A 20,773-nucleotide genomic window follows, 5' to 3' on the forward strand; every position below is an offset into this window, starting at 1 on the left:
AGAGCAGATGGAAATGATCCCAGGTCACTGTATGCATCTATAGAAGTGTTACAGGGGAATTCCTTACTTTACACAGTAAAGGTTTAAGAAAATGAAATGAACATAAAACATGGCAAAATATTTTAAACCAAACAATTAAGCAAAATTAACACATAAGCAGAAATCCATGCCTCAAGCAAAAGCATGAGTGCATGAACCAAAAAGAGAAACAGAACACAATCCAACCAACACAGAGGAAAATCTCCCAAAGCCAAGGTCCAAGAGGTTAGGAGTCCAGTTTATCAGGACCACTGTAGAGGTACAACTGCTCTCCATCTAGCAAGAGTTTCTCTGCAGCATCAAGAAAACCCCAACCTGCTGGGTGGTGGTGATGGTGGTGGCGGCGGCAGCGGCGGCGGCGGTGCACACCTTTAATCCCAGCACTCAGGAGGCAGAGCCAGGTGGGTCTCTGTGAGTTCAAGGCCAGCCTGGTCTACACACCGAGATCCAGGACAGGGACCAAAACTACAAAGAGAAACCCTGTCTCAAAAAAAAAAAAAAAAAAAAGAGAGAGAGAAGAAAGAAAACCCCAGCCCACTGCAGGGTCTTATATGAACAGATTTCCATAACTTCTCATAAAGGCTTTTTGTAATGTCACAGTAAGGAATGGACCAGTGACAGCAGGGACTAACCCAAAGATGTTTCTCATTCCAACTCCAGGAACTGCATAACTTTTGTCACGGCTGTGAGCAAATCCCCAACAAGATGCAACTTAACAAGACGAAGAGTAACCTTACTCTCAGGCTCTCAGAGGACAGGGAGGCATGGCAGTTGGAGGAACTGGTGACTTGGGAAGATGGGTCTGAATCAGTTGGGTACATGACTTTGGCAGGTCCCTACTGTCTCCAGTGACCCAATTCCTCCTGCTGCTTTCCACAGCCCTAGGCTGTTATGACCTCCCTTAACTGCACCTCCTGCTAGAGCCCAAGCATTCAGACACATGAGAAGATATGAGACCATTCATATCAGTCCTTGAGAAGGACACTTTGACTTTAAGAACATAGTAACTAGGCAACACAGTAACACGGTAACAAGTGCCATAGTAACAAGGTGGGCAGACTCAGGAACTCTGTGCTGACCTGGGTTAGGGACAGGGTTATGGACTAGTTCGAGAAGCAACCTATGGTCTGTCCTAATGCCTTTGCATTAGTACCCTAAAGTTCTCTAAGAATTCTGACTACTACAGTCATTTTCTCTACACTTAAGATATTCACTTCCTTTATCTTAAACTCATATAGATGGTCATCTAAAGGATGGTAGCCCTCCCTGACACTCTGATACTGTAATAAAGTGGACTGTACCTCATGATATACATGACATAGTTTTGGTCCTTTTGCAGGGTGTTGGGGTGGGGCATAGCAAGTGTGGAAAATAGTTATAGGGGTAGATGAATGTAAGTGCTTCCAAGATTTTAGGAGATTACAGCACAAGTAGACCTGATGAATGTGCACATGGTGATGAAATTTCTTTTTTACAGCTTGTCTGTACTAATAAAACTTTTAAAACTCGAAAAATTAAATTTAAAAATGTCAAAGAATCATGCTTTAGAATAGAAATATGGGGCCTGAAAAAAAGAAACTGAATTGGAAGCACCAATTAAATTAAGAACCAATTAAGAGATATAAATCAAAACCAACACACCAGGAAACAAACTCACTGTTCGGATGTCGAAGCAGATGAACAGTGTCTGTTTTTAGGAGAACAATAGTATCAAAGTGTACGTGAACCAATGTCTGAGTCGTCAACTCTACAGCCAACCAAGCAACAGCTTCTCCTCAGTGTGAGAAGCCCCAGCCCCAGCCAGTGCCTTATGTGGGCGGAGTCTGCAACTCCTCACAAGGGCTTTGTGATGTCAGAGGAGGAAATGAACCAATCACAGCGCGCGCGCCTGTGTGTGTGTGTGTGTGTGTGTGTGTGTGTGTGTGTGTGTGTGTGTGTATGTGTGTGTGTGTGTGTGTGCAGAAGTTCTTCACCTTCTGTCTCCAAGGAAGACATTAGTTTTCTCACTGCCCTGACCAATTCCCTGAGAAGCAGCAACATGTGGTACACAGGTTTTGCTTTGGCTCAGGCTCTGACAGGACAGGGACAGATATGTCTGGGGACTTGGGAAGATGGTTCTGAAGCACCTGCTTATATGGCTTTAGCATGTCCCATTGCCTCTAATGACCCAATTCCTCCTGCTGGGTCCCACCACCACGGGGTTTTACAACATCCTGAACAGCACTCCTTGCTAGAGACCAAGAACACAGAGACATGAGATGACGTGAAACCTCTCCCATTCAAACCTTGAGGAGGACATCTGGACTTTGAGAAGAGCAGCAGTAACAAGAATAATAGACTCAGCCAGCTTTGGGCTAGCCTGGGTTAAAGACATATAGTTAAGGATTAGATAGAGAGTGTACACACAGGCTTCTTCAAGGTCCTTTTCACTCACACCCTCAAATTCTCTAATGACTCCAACTACTGCAGACCTCTTCATCTCTATACTCATGATAATTGCTTTTTCTTAAACTCATATTTATAGGCACCAAAAGGATGATAGCCTATCCATGACACTGTGAGGCCTTGAAATTGTTGTCCCTCAAGATTCCCTAGGACATGTTTTGTGTCATGAGTGGCATGGTGGCAGGAGAAGACCCTTACCATATAGGGAATTTATAACCATAGGGAAAGGCTGCAGGAGGTAACAAAGCAGGTGGGTATTCTCCAGGATCAAATTCCCTGTCTTTTACAGCTAATATATACTAACAAAAGTTAAGGTAAAGAACTAAATCAATGTACAAAATGTCAAAGATAAATGGATAGATAATAATAGAAAATGGTTAATAATAAAAGTCAAGTGAAACAGATGGACAAACTAAATTTAAAACAATAACCTGTCAAAATTAGTCACAAACCCAACCCACTGGTAAGCACACTCACTATGTTCAGGTCAGTGGTGATCACAGATGTTCAGTTCAAAGACAGACAATAAAAAATAAAGCTCTCAGGACCGAAGTCTTGAGTCAAGTCCTCTGTAACCAAGCCACAGCTTCACTGTAGCATAAGGACAAGTTCCAGGCCCAGCAGGTGCCTTACATGGGTGGGCCACTCTCCTTCCTCACAATGGTTCCTTGTGAGGTCACGGAGCCATGGACCAATCACAGCTAGCCAAAAGCCACCATAGTTCTTGAGTTGTTCTCTCGTGGCTCAGTGCCAAGACTCAACTTAAAGAGACAGAGGTAATTTTTGCTCAGGCTTTCAAAGGATTAGGCGCAGCATGATGGTGGGCTCAGCTGATGGGACTGACAGCAGGGTGTGAGGCAAGTGATTTCACTGCATTGACAATCTCCTCTATTTAAATATCCTTGTTATATAGGCTACTTCTAGAATTCTTTTCAGTGTCAAACTCAGAAATTCCAGTTTGGCCTGAGTCAAATAAGAGTGCTTCTTAGACTGATGAAGGTGACAGTGTGAAGCTAGGTCTCTGCCACCTCAATGGCTGACATTTCTGGGGTGTTGTGCCAAGATCCATCTTTTTTTTTTTAATGACATATTTTTTCTTTCCATTTGATCTTTTTGTTTTCCTTCTTCTTCTTTTTTTTTTTTTTGCAATACAATTTAGTTCTACATACGGATTCCCTTGTTTTCCCCCCTCCCGCCCCCCTCACCTTCCCCCCAGCCCACCCTCCATTCCCACCTCCTCCAGGGCAAAGCCTTCCCCGCTGACTGAGATCAACCTGGTAGACTCAGTCCAGGTAGGTCCAGACCCCTCCTCCTAGGCCTAGCCAAGCGATCCTGCATAGGCCCCAGGTTTCAAACAGCCAAATCATGCAATGAGCACAGGACCCGGTCCCACTGCCTGGATGCCTCCCAAACAGATCAAGCCAATCAATTGTCTCACCCATTCAGAGGGCCTGATCCAGTTGGTGACCCCTCAGCCATTGGTTCATAGTTCATCTGTTTCCATCCGTTTGGCTATTTGTCCCTGTGCTTTATCCAACCTTGGTCTCAACAATTTTCGCTCATATAAACCCTCCTCATTCTCGCTAATTGGACTCCCAGAGATCCACCCGGGGCCTAGCCATGGATCACTGCATCCAGATCCCTCAGTAGTTGGATGAGGTTTCTAGCACAACAATTAGGGTGTTTGGCCATCCCATCACCAGAGTAGGTCAGTTCAGGCTGTATCTCGACCATTGCCAGCAGTCTGTTGTGGGGGTATCTTTGTGGATTTCTGTGGGCCTCTCTAGCACTTTGCTTCTTCCTATTCTCATGTGGTCTTCATTTACCATGGTCTCCTATTCCTTGTTCTCCCTCTCTGTTGTTGATCCAGCTGGGATCTCCCACTCACCCAAGCTCTCTTTCCCTCGACCCTCATCCTTCACTACCCCCACTCATGTCCAGGCTGTTCATGTAGATCTCATTCCATTTCTCTGTCATTGGGCGATCCCTGTGTCTTTCTTGGGTTCCTCAATGATTTTACAGTTACCTCTTCAGAGGATGAAATGTTATAATAGCAATAAAGGCTCTTTCATAAAAGAACTCCCCTGGTCAAGGGAACAGAGTCTCTGGGTGGAGACCTAAATTTCCAGTTGGACCAGGTCAACCTGGACAAGTGGTCGCCCTTAGAAGGCATGCTAGAGGCAGAATAATTGTGCCTTTAATAAATACTGCACTGTCCCTTCTCAGAATCCCCTCTCTCTAGCACAATATCTTACAGGATGCAGCCACACTGGTTCGTATGTCTGCTCACTTTCCTGAAATACTCAGAAAATATACCTTTTCCTTTTCTTTCTGTTTCTGCTTTGTAGGATTTCCCTCATATTCTTACTCCTTCTCTAAGCTCTCCTTTCCTCCATGTGGCTGTTTGTCTGTCCAGTGTCCTACCTCCATGGGTAAAAGGAATGTGTTTTCACCCGTCTCTTCTCCATTCCCTGCCATGAGGTGCTTTTCTTTTAAACTGGAACAAAAATTTCCTTGAGCAAAAAAGAATCCTGAATTCTCATCCATGTTGCATTTCAGCATCAGATGGAACAAAACATGGATTTTTCAGGGGGCATCATCATAATTGCTGATCCTTCAGATACATACTACCTGACCCAGGAATCTATACTTTTAATCACTATTTCATTTTCTTACAAAACCCACGGCCACTTAAAATTTTCATTTATTATTACAATGAAATAATTTTTTAATATTTATTATATATTGATATGCACAATTCAAATGCATGTGTGCATATTGTAAATGTGCTTTAATGGTTCTTAAGTTGCCCAGGGGCTGCTGATGAGAGGATTTAGTGCAGTGTTCTCAAACTTCCAAACCGTACAACCCTTTAATACAGTTCCTCATGCTGTGGTGAACACCAACCATAAAATTATTCTCATTGTTACCTCATAACTCTAATTTTGCTACTGTTATAAATCGTAATGTAAATATCTGTGTGTTTTGATGGTTCTGGGTCACCCTGTAAAAGGGTCATTTCTCCTCCCTAGGGGCCATGACCCACACATTGAGAGACACTGGCTTACTGGTTAAAGACACTTGATGTTGAGCCTAACGACCAGAATTGGATCACCAGGACCCACAAGCTTTAGGGGAGAATTAACAAGTCATCTCTCTCTCTCTCTCTCTCTCTCTCTCTCTCTCTCTCTCTCTCTCTCTCTCTCTCTCTCTCTCACACACACACACACACACACACACACATACACACACACACACAGACATGCATGCACACATCCAGTGTTTTGCCTCCAAGTATGTAGTGTACCACCTGTGTGTGTACCTGGTGCCTGCAGAGGTCAGGAGAAGGCATCAGATCCCCGAGAACTAGAGTGGTTCTAAGCCACCGTGAGGGTCTAGGGATTGAACCTGAACCAACTCTCCAGTCCCACTCTGAACTTTTAAAAATCTAATAAAATGGAGGTGTGGGGAGGTGGTTCAGCAGTTGAGAGCACTTGCTGCTCTTGCAGAGCACCTGGATTTGGTTTCACATCCATCTGGCTGCCATCTGCAACTGCATTCAGGGGACCCAATGCTTTCTTCTGGTCTCTGAGGGCATCAGGACACACATGGTGCACGCACGCATGCATACACGCACTCACTCACTCACTCAGACACACAAAATAAAGGTAAATAAATAGGTTTCAAAAATCTATTTAACCAAGCGGTGTTAGTATATGCCTTTAACCTCAGGGCTTCTGAGGCCAAGGCAGATGGATCTCTGACTTCAAGGCCAGCCTGGTTACATAGTGAATTCCAGGACAGCCCAGATTACACAGAGAAACCCGCTCTTGGAAAAACCAATAAACAAACAAACAAATGAAATGAAATGAAAAACCTATTTAAATGCTATTTAGGAGGTTCCATAAAACCTTTAAAAGAAATGTGTTTATAGAAAATGAAATTCATTGGAATCATAAGATAAAAGTTTCATTAAGCTACAATGTTTAATGTGATATACAAATATTTTGATAAACATATTCTTTCAAAGCAGTTTCTAAAGGAGAAAATATTAACATAAAATATTTTATGCTAAATAAAGGACTAAGGCACATACCTTAAAAATCCATATTGGTGGAGCTGGAGAGATGGCTCAGTGGCTAAGATCACTTGCTGTTTTTGCGGGAGACCCAGGTTCAGTTCTCGGTGCCCATATCATGCTGGTCACACCCACGTGTAACTTCTCTTTCAAGGGACATGATACTCTCTTCTGTCCTCAAAAAATACCTATATCTATGTGGTATACAAATAGGCATACAATATGCATACAAACTTGAATAAATATTAAATATCCTTATTAGCCTGATATAGATTTATTTTAAAGAAATTCATTTTTATTAATTTGTGCATTGGTGTTTTTGCCTGCTTGTATGTCCATTTACCACATGTATGCAGTACCCTCAGAAGCCAGAAGAGGGTGTTGGATCCTCTGGAACTGGAGTTACCAGATGGCTGTGAGCTACCAGGTGAGGCTTGCTGGGAATTGAGTCCAGGTCCTTTGGAAGAACACCAAGGGCTCTTAACCACTGAGCCATCTCTCCAGCCTTTTAGAAATATATACATATATGGTGGTTTTTCGAGACAAGGTTTCTCTGTGTAATAGCCTTGGTTGTCCTGAAATTGTTCTGTAGCCCAGGCTGGCCTCAAACTCACAGAGATCCATCTGCCTCTACCTCCCAAGTGCTGGGATTAAAGGTGTGTGCCACTACAGTCATCTCAGAAACATTCTTAATTTCCTGACGACAAATTAAGGTTTTAGTAGGGTGTATTAGTGAAGATTCCCTTGGAACTGATGGAATGAACAAAAATATTAAAGGGAGACTTACTAGACTGGCCAAGACTGTTTCACACAGAGAGGCCAAAAATCCAGTGGTTCTAAATCCATGAGACTGGATGGCTCAGCACTCCAACCTGTTGCAGCATGCCTGGAGCATTCCTGGAGAGCTGCTGGTCTTTGGTACACATTGGAGCCCAGAAGTTGGTTCTGATACTGATGAAGGACTTCCTCAGCAACAGCTGGTGCTTGCCAGCGAGAGTGAGGACAAGCAGGAAAAGAGGCAAGTTTCCTTCTGCCATGCCCTCTTTGTAGGCTGCCACCAGAGGGTGTGGCCCAGATTCAGGGTACCCTTCCTGCTTCCTGTAAGGCTCAGGGTCTTTGAAAGCCAGAATGTCTTCTGTCTTATCAGTATGGAGTCATACTTTCCAACGTACAAATTTGAGGTTAATAACTGCTAAATACTGTAAAAAATCAGATAAACAGTTCAGAACTGGCAAATGAGAAATCCAAATAAAAGCTATGAAATCTGATTGTTTGTTTGTTGGGTTTGGTTTTGAGACAGGGTCTCTCTACATAGCTCTGGCTGTCCTGGAACTTACTATGTAGACCAGGCTGGCCTTGAATTCACAGAGATCCACTTGCTTTCTTACCCCCAAGTGCTGGGATTAAACACATGAGCCACTGTCCACCTTTTTGATACATTTTAAAAAATCTATCTTTATGTATAACAATTCAAATTTATGCATTTTCTGCATGTATTTAGGTTTTAATGTCATTTATAGGCCATCAAATTAGCTTATGAGTGAAAACTCATCTAAATTATAATTGTTAAATTAAGCTAAAATTCTTTTCGGTTTATAGTGTTACTACAGTTTCAAGGGGAAAAGACCCAAATCCAGCAGCCTAACTGGTTCAGGTTTGCCTGTCTGTCTCACCTGCCTGTCAAATAAGGACACATATGGGGAGAGACAAAAAAGAGAAGCTATTTCATTAATGTGACCATGTCAGGGAAACAAACGTATGTCTGATGGCCTCAGATCTTTCTGTGGGGTAGTAACATGAGTTTTTAAATTTAAATTTAAAAATCACTTTGTAATGAACTCATGAATAAAAATGTCACACAACTGGAGTGAAGTATCCACTTACCCAGTCCCAAGTCCCATGCATCCCAGTTAACTTCTATCCATTAGAATGGCTGTTCTGAAACCAGGGAGCTTCACTTAGGGTTTGCACTTTCATTATCAATATATATATATGTGCGTTTTGTATTTGTTTTTGTCTTTGTTTTTTTGAGACAAGGTTTCTCTGTGTAGCTTTGGTGTCTGTCCTAGATCTCACTCTGTAGCCCAGGCTGGCCTTGAATTCAGAGATCTGCCTGGCTCTGCCTCCCGAGTGCTGGGATTAAAGGTATACGCCATCACCGCCCGGTTTTATCAACTATGTTTTAATGCAGTTATCCACTCAAGAGAAAATAAAACAATTGTGACAGAGTTGAAACTAGAGAAACAATTAGCTCTGCATTCTCTGTCATGACTCATGTACCCATTAGTGTGCATCCCATCCTTCTTCATCATCCAATATTACTCCTTTTTGTCTCTTTTCTATATTTTATACTCTACCAACACTTACAGATGTATATATATATTATATATATATATATATATATATATATATATATATTATAGTGTAGCAACCACATATGAGGTACAACACATTTTTTCCAAGTTTGGGTGACTTTTCTTAATATCATACTTTCCAAGATCATGCATTTTCTTGAAAAAAGTATTTTCTTTGTAGCTGACTAATATCCCATTTGCACAGGTACCACATTTTCATTATCCACTTATCTATTGGTAGACATTGAGGTTGGTTCCATTTCTTTGATATTGTAAATAAGACAACAATAAACATGGATGTGCAAATATCTCTGTGGTAGAAAATAGAGTTCCCTGGGTATATGCCCCGGAGTTGAAAACTGGGCCATATAGTAGTTCTATTTTAATTTTTTTTGTTTGAGACAGTGTCTCTCTGTAAGTCTTGGATATCCTGAAACTCACTATATAGACTAGGTTGGCCTCTAATTCAGAGATCTGTCTGACTCTATCTTCCAAATGCTGGGATTAAAGGTGTATGCCACTGTGCCAAGATTTATTTTTTGATTTTTAAAGGAACCTCCACACTGATTTTCATAATGGCTGTATTAATATGCTCTCCCACCAGCACTGAATTTAGGGTTCGTCTTTCTCTCTATCTAATATTTATAGTCAGATTTCTTGGTGATAGCCAAGTAGAATAGGGTGAGGTAATCTCTCAAAGTAGTTTCAACTAGCATTTCTCTGATGATCAGTAATATTGAACAATTTTGAGAATAGTTATTGGTCATTTTTGTTTCTCCTTTTGAAAACTGTCTATTCATTTTGTTAGACTGTGTTGAGTGACAGTTTTATTTCTTTGGTATTTAATGTGTATCATTCTTTGTATATTCTGCATATTAGCTTCTTGTCTGAAGTGTAGTTGGTAAAGACATTCATCCTTTTGGAAGCAGCAGTCTGTTTGGTCTGTTAAAGGTTTCCTTTGATGTGCAGAAGCATTTTACATTTCCTGTAGTAATGTCTGTTGACATTTGGGGCTAACTCCCATACTCCTGAAACTCTGTTCAGAAAGCTCTTATCTACCCCAGTGTCTTGAAAAGTCATCTCTATGTTTTCCTCTAACAATTCCAGCATTTGCAGTTTTAAATTAAGGTCTTTGACAGGTTTTTAATTGACTTTTGTACGAAGTAAAAGATAAGATGTACTTTTTTTTTTTTTTTCGAGACAGGGTTTCTCTGTGTAGCTTTGCGCCTTTCCTGGAACTCACTCGGTAGCCCAGGCTGGCCTCAAACTCATAGAGATCCACCTGCCTCTGTCTCCCGAGTGCTGGGATTAAAGGCGTGCACCACCACCGCCGGGCTAAGATGTACTTTCATTCTTCTGCAGGTGGCTATCCAGTTTCGTCAGTTCCATGTGTTGAACAGGCTGTTTTTCCCCACTTCCTGTTTTTGACTCCTTTTAGGTGGCTTTAGCTTTATCAGATTATTTCCGGGTCCTCTACTCTGTTGCTTTCTCCTAATTGTCTTTACGCCAGTTCCAGGCTGTCTTTATCACTGTAGCTCTGTGGTATAATTTGAAGTAGAGTATTCTGATGCCATCACTGTGTTTTTACTCCTGAAGGTTGCTTTGAGTATTTGTGGTCTTTTGTGTATCCATATGAATTCTTGGGTTGCTTTTTCTAGATCTGCGAAATATTACATTGGAGTTTTGCTTCTTATTGCATTAGATTTGTAGATTAATTTTGGAAATATAGCCATTTTTACAATCTTACTTCTGTCAATCCAGGAACATGGAGGATCTTCCCATTATCTAATATTTTCTTTTAAAAGATAAAATATGAAGCTGGGTGTGGTGGTGAATGTCTTTAATCCTAGCAGTTGGAAGGCAGAGGAAGGTGGATTCTGAGTTCAAGACTAGCCTGGTCTATAGAGCAAGTTTCAGGACGGCTATGCTACACAAGAGAAACTGTCTTGGAAACAGTGTGTGTGTGTGTGTGTGTGTATGTGTGTGTGTGTTGTGGTGTGTGTGTGTGTGTTGTGGTGTGTGTGTGTGTGTGTGTGTTGTGGTGTGTGTGTGTGTGTGTGTGTTGTGGTGTGTGTGTGTGTGTGTGTGTGTGTGTGTGTGTGTGTGTAATTGGGCAGTTCTGGTCAAGGTGTTATCTCCAGGATCCTTGTATGAATTCTGGTTTTGCAAGATCATCCAAATGGTTCCTATTGCTTGACAGGTAAACTGACTTTTGGGAGATAATTGCTCCTGCTCGAGATGCAGCCTTGTCTTCCAGGAAGTGACTTCCATCATGTAAACTCTGCTGTTATAACGGGTGCAGGCAGAAATGCCAAAGCTAAACCTCCTGGTTTACATCCTAAGACTATGTCTCAGCAAACAAACAAACAAGAATTATTCCTAATTGGAGCAATTACACAGTAGTCTTACACTACATTTTAATGGACAAATGTTTAATTGTATCTATAAAATTTAGCCAATTATACAAAAAATAACAATAATAATTTGTTAAAATTATCTAAAGCTTTGGATTTCTTCTCAAATCTATCCTTTCTGGAAAGTATCTATTGTCTCTTTATAAGATAAGTGCTTGGTGTTCTGTAAACCAATTAAGGAAAAACCACAGGAGTGTTCTCTATTAAAGATGACATATGTTATATAAGAGACTTCTAAATACGATAACTGAAAATTCAAAATTGGTTACAAGGTCTTTCCCCAAATATAAAAAAAAACCAAATGATTTCATCAACTGAAAGAAAAAAAAGACGTCACACCAAAGATTCCATTCTTAGGACTGGAGAGTTGGCTTAGCAGTCAGGAGCAATTGCTATTCTTGCAGAGGACCCTAGGTTCAGTCCCAGAACCGACTTCAGGCACCTCACAACCCCCTGTAACTCCAGTTCCACTGGATCACCTTCTTTTATTGGCCTCGGCCGGCACCTGCACACATGTGTTGTACAGACATCCATGCAGGCACACGTGCGCATACACACACACACACACACACACACACACACACACACACACACAATATTAATAAGTAAATAAATAGCTTAAAAAGATTCAATTCTAACTGGAGGAAAAAGACTATGAGGATAATTCCAGCCAGTCCCTGTACTGCAAAACTTCAGAAGTACGCTTAGATTCACATTTCTCACATCAAACGTGTCAGCTTTGAGCACAGAACACATTTATACGGACTTCAAAAATGTTGGATGACATCTCCAACTGCGTTGACCATTGAATATACCAAGAACTGAACATTTCTCTCACACCGTATGCTTCTTAAGTCCTGTTGTAATTTGACATTTTGATTATTTAGGATGCTTAAAATTTCCCTTGGTATATCCCTGAGTGACAGTGCTAATCTTAGTTTTAACAATGTTACAAATGAGGATGACACTATGTCCCTTCGGGAATTATGTTTTCGTCACGACCGTTTGCTTACCTGGAACCCTTACCTTATTTGAATTCGGTTGTCCAGCTGTAGAGGCAAAAGGCAGGACTAAGTCCAGATGAATGTGTGAGAAGATGGATGGCAGGTCCAGATGAGCAAAGAGGAGGATGGGCAGAGGGCATTTAAGAAGGCGGAGTCAACAGTAGGGAACAAGGTAGACTGAAGTTCTCACAACAGGGGGGAACTGTAGCTTGGTCTTAGATGTACACTGGGTGGTCAGGTGACAGGTCAGCAGGGTTAATGTATCACCCTTACAGTGCTAGGTGTCCACCTTTTTTTTTTTTTTTTTTTTTTGGTTTTTCGAGACAGGGTTTCTCTGTGTAGCTTTGTGCCTTTCCTGGAACTCACTTGGTAGCCCAAGCTGGCCTCGAACTCACAGAGATCCGCCTGGCTCTGCCTCCCGAGTGCTGGGATTAAAGGCGTGCGCCACCAGCGCCCGGCCTGGTGTCCACCTTTTAACGGGAGTTACACCCTTTCCTTGGCCTGGTGTGTCCAATAACTTTGTGGGTCCATTTTCCCTGATATTATTTTAATATCCCCATGTTCCCCTGCAGTCTCAACTCACACCAATGTACTTATTAGGTACCTTGTCCACTCCCAGGAATAGGTGATTTCAGCGTGTCCAGGCACAAGGGTGGTGTTGAGCAGGTGGCACCATTCACTTACTCATCCAAGTGCCATCATCTTCCATCTTCAAAATGGAGACGAAGGCTGCTTGTAAAATGGAGTCTCTGTCTGAAGGCATTGTCTGAAAACCATTGTTTTGCACAATATGGAGTAATTTAGTCTAAAAATAGCCTGGTCTCAACTGTAAGAAACTCACTGAAGAACAGTGTTGTAATTGGACGACACAGACATGGGGTATAAAGAAGTTGGCAGAGTGTTTGTTGTGCTTATGTGAAGCTCTAGGTTTGATCTCCAGCATGGCAAAACCAACCAGCTACATCTAGTGACCACTTCTTACCTTTATAACGTCAACCGATCAGTGGCCCGAATTGTTGTTTTGTTTCAGTTTTCTGGTTATCCAGCCTGAGATGAATACTGCATTGATTTAATTAATGGAGCCTTGAAGTATACATATGGACAGCTAAGGCTCTTATTTCTTCTGCTTTCCTTGAACCCATTAGCTGTACTTCATGCTGGTTTTTTTTTTTTCTTCTAAGTAAATCTCAGGGTACTTCCTCCAAGCTGTAAATATAAAAAGCGTGCTTCAAGTTTGACTGTGGTTGCTTTATATCATGGGAGAAAATGTTTTAGTGGAGAAAAATATTGTATTTCTCTTTGTTCTGATCTGAAGAATGAGCGGCCTGTAACGATTGGTGAGGGAGCCTAGAATGCTGGAGGTCCTAACACAGTGCTTACTCAATGCTATCTGCCGCGAGCGGTGTTATTCTCAAGGTCGTGCTACCCAGTCTTGGAACCCGTTCCTATTTCAGGTATCCTCCAGGCTGCTGTGCCTACAGAATCTCTAGTCACAGATGTTTGTGCCAATTGGATACTCAATTGAAAATGTCATGGCGTCTATATGTTCTAAGGTAAAAAGTAGAATCTGGGGCGAGCAAGATGGCCCAGTGGATGAAGATACTTACCACCAAGAGTGATGACCTGGGTTTGATTCCCAGTATCCCACAGGGTAGAAGGAGAACACCTACTCTGACAGGTTATTCTCTGATCTCCGTATCTACACCGTGACACATGTGCAACACACACACACACACACACACACACACACACACACACACACACTCTAAATGTAATACATTTAATGTTTTTAAGGTAGAATGAGAATGCCAACTAACACACCCAATTTCACCTCCTTGTAATAGAAAGAACGAATGGAGAAAAAAAATTTGGGTAGCAGAGAAGAAAATTTAAAGCATTTTGGTACTGAGGGTTCGGGTGGGCAAACAAGTCTGGGACGCAGCACATGCACTACTGTAGCCTACTCTTGTGGCTCTAGGGTGAAGAGTGACATCTTTGTGACAAAGAAGTCCCACGGTAAATGTTACGTTGGATTCTGTTGAACTCTACTTCCCAGACTCAAGCACCAGTTCCTCCACTCACTCAGCTGCCCGCTCTTTAGACGACCTTCATTCTGGCATCTGAAGGCATGGCCTCAGCATTGGCCTGAGCCTTGCCCTCTGGTTCTGACCCTGTTTTCTCTACTTCATCTGTGTCATGTGAGCAAGCTTCAGGTTCTCACTGCTTTACCTTCCTCTCCATAACCGACGGTGACCCTCTGAACTCATGAACCGAACAGTTGTCCTCCCCCAAGCGTTTCAGCGTTGGGTGACAGTGATGTAAAAGAGATTTAGTGTGTATTCAGGGGGGACCAATGGCCTGTGTGTGCTGAGGGACAGACTTAAAAACACAAACCATGGTGGCCAAGCATGGTAAGTTGAAAGACTGAGAGGTTGAGGAAGGAGGGTTTTGAGTTCTGGGCCAACCTGGGCTACACAGTGAGACCCTATTTCAAACAAACAACAAACAAACAAACAAGCTAAACAAAACCAAACCAAAACCAAATTGCTTTGCTAATATGGGATTTAATTTAAGAAGATGTGAGGTATCCATTTTTTTCAAGAATGGTACTCTCTCCTCCCTCCATAAGAAAAACAAAACAAAACAAAACCCAGCTAGTTAGAAATTGGAGTTTGAAGTGTTCTTTTGAGTAAATCAAAGTATGGTTTGCGACATAAACTACTTTAAAATCACATCTGTTTAAATGATTGCTCACCCATCTACCCAACTGAGTTTGCGTGTGTGCCTCTCTGCACTTGTACAGCTACTGAGCAGAGCAGTGAAGACGGGCTCCCAGGGGACAGGTTATCCAGCTGTGCAAGCCAGAGCAGGACAGGGAAGTATAATCCAGGTAATCTAGTCTTTCAAATTTTGGTGCTTAACAGATTTTGCTGGATTTACTGTCCTTGTGGTTTTCTCCACACAAAGCCTCGGGCCATTGAGAAGACTGGCATCCCATTCAAGGGCTGCCTCTGGTGGTTGTGCAACTGTAGTTACTACAGTGATGACATCATCTCTATGTGTGTGGGACTGTCTCTCATTTAGTTCTCCTATTTCTAAAATAAACTTTTAAAAATTAGAAATTACATTTGGGGAAAACAATATATTTCTTCCCTGTACCAAGGCAGATAAAAAAAAAATAAAGAAATGAAGCACCTGGAGAAAGAGTAAGAAGACATGGGATGGGGATGTAGCTGTTGGAAAGTGTTTGCCACGCACACATAGAACCTTGGGTTCAGTCTCCAGCCACACAGAGTGTTTGTATAGTGGTGTAGGCCTGTAATCCAAGGACCAAGAGGGAGGTGGAGGCAGGAGGATCAGAAATTCAAAGTCATCCTTAGCTACACGTTTGGGGCCTGCCTAGGACACACAGCTTTGTTTCAAAAAAGAAACAACAAAGATTGAGAGTTAAAGAAGGATTTATGGATTTATGGAACTCAAGAGCACAATGGTGCCCTGGGTGTGCCTCTGAGTGCAGCTCCTGCCTGGGGCACCCTCACAGCCAATGCTTGATTTCCTGCTTCTCACACTCTGTGTATCTTATCAAGCTCTACAAACTGGGTCACTTCATCCAAGTAAGGCCACCACCCGTACAGGAACCTCTCCACAATGATTCTCAGCCAGGGAGTGACTTTCACTTCTCCCCAGGCCCCTCTCTCTAGGAGCCCTTCCAGTTCCTCCCCGGTCAGGTAGTCGAAGCTGCTGATTTCACTGGGATCTGCGCGGATAGTGAAGTCCTTCCTGATAAGCAGAAGGTAACAGACATCATGTTCTCCCCAGACCGCGTCTGATTTTGCCTTATAATGATATCTTGTCATAAACACGATGTCCTCTAGAGAAACCTGTGACAGAAATTGATGCAATGTGAACAAAATTGGTGTAAAATGCAGAATATACATAGAAATGAAGCAAATCCCTTGGATTTCTGCTGGCACAACTGCTATTGGGCAGACATTGGTACCTGGTCCTCGGGAATGCCCAGCTCAGCCTGTAGACGTCTCAGGGCTGCCCTCCTCACCCCCAGAGCATCTTTCTCTTCCAACTCTTCAGGGTTACTTAGTGGATGACTGGAACAGGAGTCAGTAAAGTGCCCTGGAAAGAACATACATGAGGAACAATCCTCTTATTTATTCCTGGAGATAGAATAGATGAAACAGAACTGCAGCCCTCACAGGGAAGCCCATCAAGACATGGCAGATGAGAAAGGCAGACAGAGCCTGAGTCCCTGCTCCCAGGGCTGTGAGATGTACTCCTAAGAACCAGCAGCTCTGACTGCTCCCCTGCCCCTCCTGCAAAAGCAAAGCCTTGCCCACACACTTGTTGTGCTAAGTGAGTCTCAGGACAGGGAGCAGTTCTCGTATAGGTTTGTGCAAAGGCCCGGAAATGCCACCTGACAGCAGGAAGAGCTAAGCGCTATGGACAGCCTGGATTGGTTTCGAGGCGGTGCTGAGGAAGCACAGGGCTCACTTGATAGCGTTGAGCTATTAGCTGGAGAGAGAGCTCAGTGGTTAAGAGCGCTTGCTGCTCTTACAGAGGATCTGAGTTCAGTTCCCAGCACCCACATCAGGCAGTCCACAAATGCCTTTCCATTTATTCAAAAGGGCTTTTTATAATAATGCCAAGGGGCAGGGCAAAAGACCTCCCCCTTGCTAGATCAAAGCACACCGCACAGCCAAATGTAGACCCTTCCAAACGTGGTAAACATGCCCGTGGTCGGTCCATCCTCTTATGCATCCCTGCTGGGTAAAGCAAGCTCAGATTCTCAGACCCTGAGCACGTTCTCACTAGGAAACTTCTGTGGGTCTCTACACTCCAGCTCCAGAGGATCTGTGTGATGGACGACTAACTCCTGGATTGTGTGGCAATCAGAAATGGCAGGTCTGTGAAAAGATATCCCTCAGTCCAGGTATTCAGTTTTATTTTTAGCTCCTAATCTTTATGCTAAATGTTGCTTATCATAGTCCTTCAGATTCCTAGACCAGGAAATTCTTCTGCATTTAAACAGCGTTGCTGCTGGACCTGGTGTGGGGAGAGAGCATTCAGCTATTCAGGAAGTTGAGATAGAAGGATTACAAATCCAAGGGCAATTACCTGTCTCAAAATAAAAGTGAAAACAAAGGGCCCAGAGTGTGGGCAAATGGTGGTGTGCTTGCCCCGCTGAGTTTAACCCCTAAGACTAAATAAATAAGTAAATAGGCTTTCACTTCACATAAAACAACAGGTAAACAGGGGAAACAAACAAGCTAGACACTCTTACGGATCCCAGTTAAAGAAGCAGAACAAACAACACATGCTAACCCAGCATCTTGGAGCAACACAGGCTGACAAGAATGTGTCTGATTAGTTCCTCCAGAAAGCTGTCATCTACAGCCAGGTAACTTGTGGCACATATTTCTCCCGATCACATCACATGGACCTGTTCTCTTTGAGTCATGACGAACTCACCCGGGAAAGTAAGTTTCGTGTCCGCTCGGCGCTGAATCAGAACCTTCTTCTCTGAGTTAAACAGAACAACACTGAAGGCTCGATGGAGCAGCCCTGAAATGCAAAGGTCTGATGTGAGCACCCAGCACAGCCACAGGGTGGTTGCAAATGCAAAGGTCTGAGTGTGAGCACCCAGTATAGTTGCAAATGCAAAGGTCTGAGTGTGAGCACACAGCACAGCCACAGGATGGTTGCCTGCATTCTGTCTTCAGTCTGTGTTGTAAAAGAAAAATGGATGCTTACAGCAGTTGTATGCTTCGTAGGACCATGGTTACCAAAACTGATGTTTTATAGCCTGTAGCTAATTAAAACTTATTTGACAAATTAAAACTCAAGACAAATATTTTAAACTTGTTAGGGGAAATCAGGTCTAGATGGTAGTGAGGCAAAATCAGGACAAAAAGATTTTACTCAGGACTATTGTAATAGGGAGAAAAGAGACCTCAGTCTAGATTTGGGATCAACTCTGAGTATAAAATGGACAAGTGGGCACTTACAGCCTAGTGGCAGAACAGGGGTAGGTGAGTGGAAATGTCTAGTGAGAAGAAATCAGAGGGATGAGGAGAGCTGGATGAGATTGGCAGGTTGAGCTGGCCTTGGTGATGCATATCATTGTTCCTAGCACTCTGGAGGCAGATCTCTGAGTTTGAGATCAGCCTGATTTTTCTAGCAAGTTCCAGACCAGCCAGGGCCACACAATAAGACTATCTCAACAAACAGACAGATAGATAGACAGACAAAAAACACCTAAATAATCCAACACCTCCCGAGGGATGATGGGGCTTAAGGGATCTGATTGGACATCAGGATGGGGAACTCCTTTTGAACCTATCGGGATTCCTGTCCCATGGGATTTCAGAGGGAAGTGCACAGCTGGCCACAAGGTTGCAAGGTTCAGGATTCTGACAGTGGTTGGTTAAATAGATAATCCTGTCTAAGTGAGTTTCTCAGAATCCACCCCTGAAGACTGTGTACTCTTTCTATGGGAAAACGCACATTTTTCTCTTCTGTTTCTTTATCAAATAAGGAAGAGGGAAGAAAGGAGAGAGAGAGAGAGAGAGAGAGAGAGAGAGAGAGAGAGAGAGAGAGAGAGAGAGAGAGGAGAGAGAGGAGAGAGAGAGAAGAGAGAGGAAGAGAGAGAAAGAGAATGAATGAATGAATGAATGAATGAATGAATGGTTATTGCACAGTAGACAAAGCAAAACTATGGTGCTACCTTTCTCGATGTTTTCATTCTGATGACAATTCCTCTTGGTGTCTACACCAATGACCTTGTCATTTTCATCAACAACAATCAGCATTTGATCTAAACACTGTAGCTGGTGTCCATCAATCCAGTCAACAGTGACATCAGACATGTCTGTTAGCTGTGATCTGAAATGAAATGGACACATACAATTTCATCTTTGCTTGAAGAATATCATCATCTCATTTTTTGCTGTTTGTTACCAAACAATTCAAAGGTCATCACATGCCTTCATCTCTCAGTGACAAAAATACTATACACTGATGCAGCACCTTTGTTAGCTACAACAGGGGCAGAATGTGCTTCCAATTGTACCTCTTGGACAGAAGGTCTTGATGACTTTCTGAGTGAGAACATAGCCCTCATGCTCCCTAGAGTCTTTTCAAAGAAGATTCAAAAGTAAACCCTCACAAGAGGAATAAATGCTGATGAAAAGTACAGGTAATGCTGCTTGTGACATATTTTTAAACAATGGCCTGAAGGTTGGAACAGACATGGAGACATTCTATAGCCTTTCTAGAAAGTTGTGTTCACCCACAGAAAGGCTGGTGCATCCTGCTTAGTGTCAAATGGATTCTTTAAGAACATATTGTCAGTAACATTTATTTTCACCAAATCTTTCCATCATCCTTTTCCTCTTGTTTGTATGTTCAAGACAGTTTTGCTAGTTAGCCCAGGTTAGGCTTGGTTAAATTTACTACCTTTTAGCAAAAGCATTGTAAGTACCGATATGACTGGCATGGGTCCCTATGCCTGGCCTTCACCTTCTTTAGAGAAATGTGAAGAGGGAGGTAAATATGGTCAATTCCTTATGTATGAAAATGTCATAATGAGACCTATTTGTAAGACAAATTGCTAAATAGTCTTATTAATAAAAAAAAAAAAAACCCGGAGCCAGATATTAGGGTAAAAACTGAGAGATCAGAAAAGCAGAAAGAAGCCAGCCATGTTCTTTCTACTTGGAAATCCTCAGCCAAAGAGAACTACTTTCTGTATACCCATGCCTATATGCCTTTCTGTTCTGCATCTCACTTCCTCTCTCGACCCAGCTACATCACTTCCTGCCTGTCTGTACAGACCTCCAGACCTCTATGGTTAGTGCTGGTATTAAAGAGGTGTGTCATCATACCTGGCTCTGTTTCCCAAGTGTAGTCTTGAACTCACAGAGATCAGGATGGATCTCTGCCTCCCGAATGCTAGGATAAAAGGTGTGTGCTACCATTGCCTGACTTCTATGTTTAATATAGTGGCTGGCTTTTTCCTCTGATCCTCAGATAAGCTTTATTAGGGTGCACAATAGATTGGGGGACACACTACATCACCACACCCATTATCATATGTTAATAAGAAGTGAACAGTGAAATTAGAGACCTTTTGCTTATTTCTGCCACTTATCTTCATTCTCTCATTATTTCAGGGCATTGCTTATTGTCTGACTGCTCAGTGTCTCAGCAAAGAAGCTGCTTAACTGGATTTCTGAATACGGGATAGGGAAAAAAAAACAGGAGAAAAATTTAACAAATACATACATGACTTGATCAGTGAGAGAATTCCTAGAGAGAAAGGACACACACTAACCACTCCTGGATACTGGAAAATGTGTAGTGATGCTCCAGCTCAACTATGAGCCACTCATACCTTTAAGTGTGCAAGGACAACAGTTAGGATGT

General features: G+C 42.5%; 1 protein-coding gene and 1 long non-coding RNA gene across 2 annotated transcripts; one reads left to right on the top strand and one right to left on the bottom strand.

Annotated features, from left to right (window-relative positions):
• Positions 1–3,234: 3,234 nt before the first annotated feature.
• LOC131911421 (uncharacterized) lies at positions 3,235–7,796 on the top strand. Its single transcript, XR_009379366.1, has 3 exons — positions 3,235–3,260; positions 6,919–6,989; positions 7,444–7,796. It is a non-coding gene; the product is annotated as an uncharacterized LOC131911421 (long non-coding RNA).
• An 8,101-nt stretch (positions 7,797–15,897) lies between these two features.
• On the bottom strand, positions 15,898–19,215 carry LOC131911420 (isopentenyl-diphosphate delta-isomerase 2-like). The gene is made up of 4 exons (XM_059263433.1): positions 19,074–19,215; positions 17,819–17,911; positions 16,335–16,465; positions 15,898–16,215 (listed from the first exon to the last, which is right to left on the bottom strand). Exons 1-4 carry the CDS (start codon positions 19,213–19,215, stop codon positions 15,898–15,900), a joined length of 684 nt encoding a protein of 227 aa, XP_059119416.1.
• Positions 19,216–20,773: the final 1,558 nt, after the last annotated feature.

The sequence above is a fragment of the Peromyscus eremicus genome, chromosome 5, assembly GCF_949786415.1.
Source record: "Peromyscus eremicus chromosome 5, PerEre_H2_v1, whole genome shotgun sequence".
Classification (NCBI taxonomy): Eukaryota; Metazoa; Chordata; class Mammalia; order Rodentia; family Cricetidae; genus Peromyscus; species Peromyscus eremicus.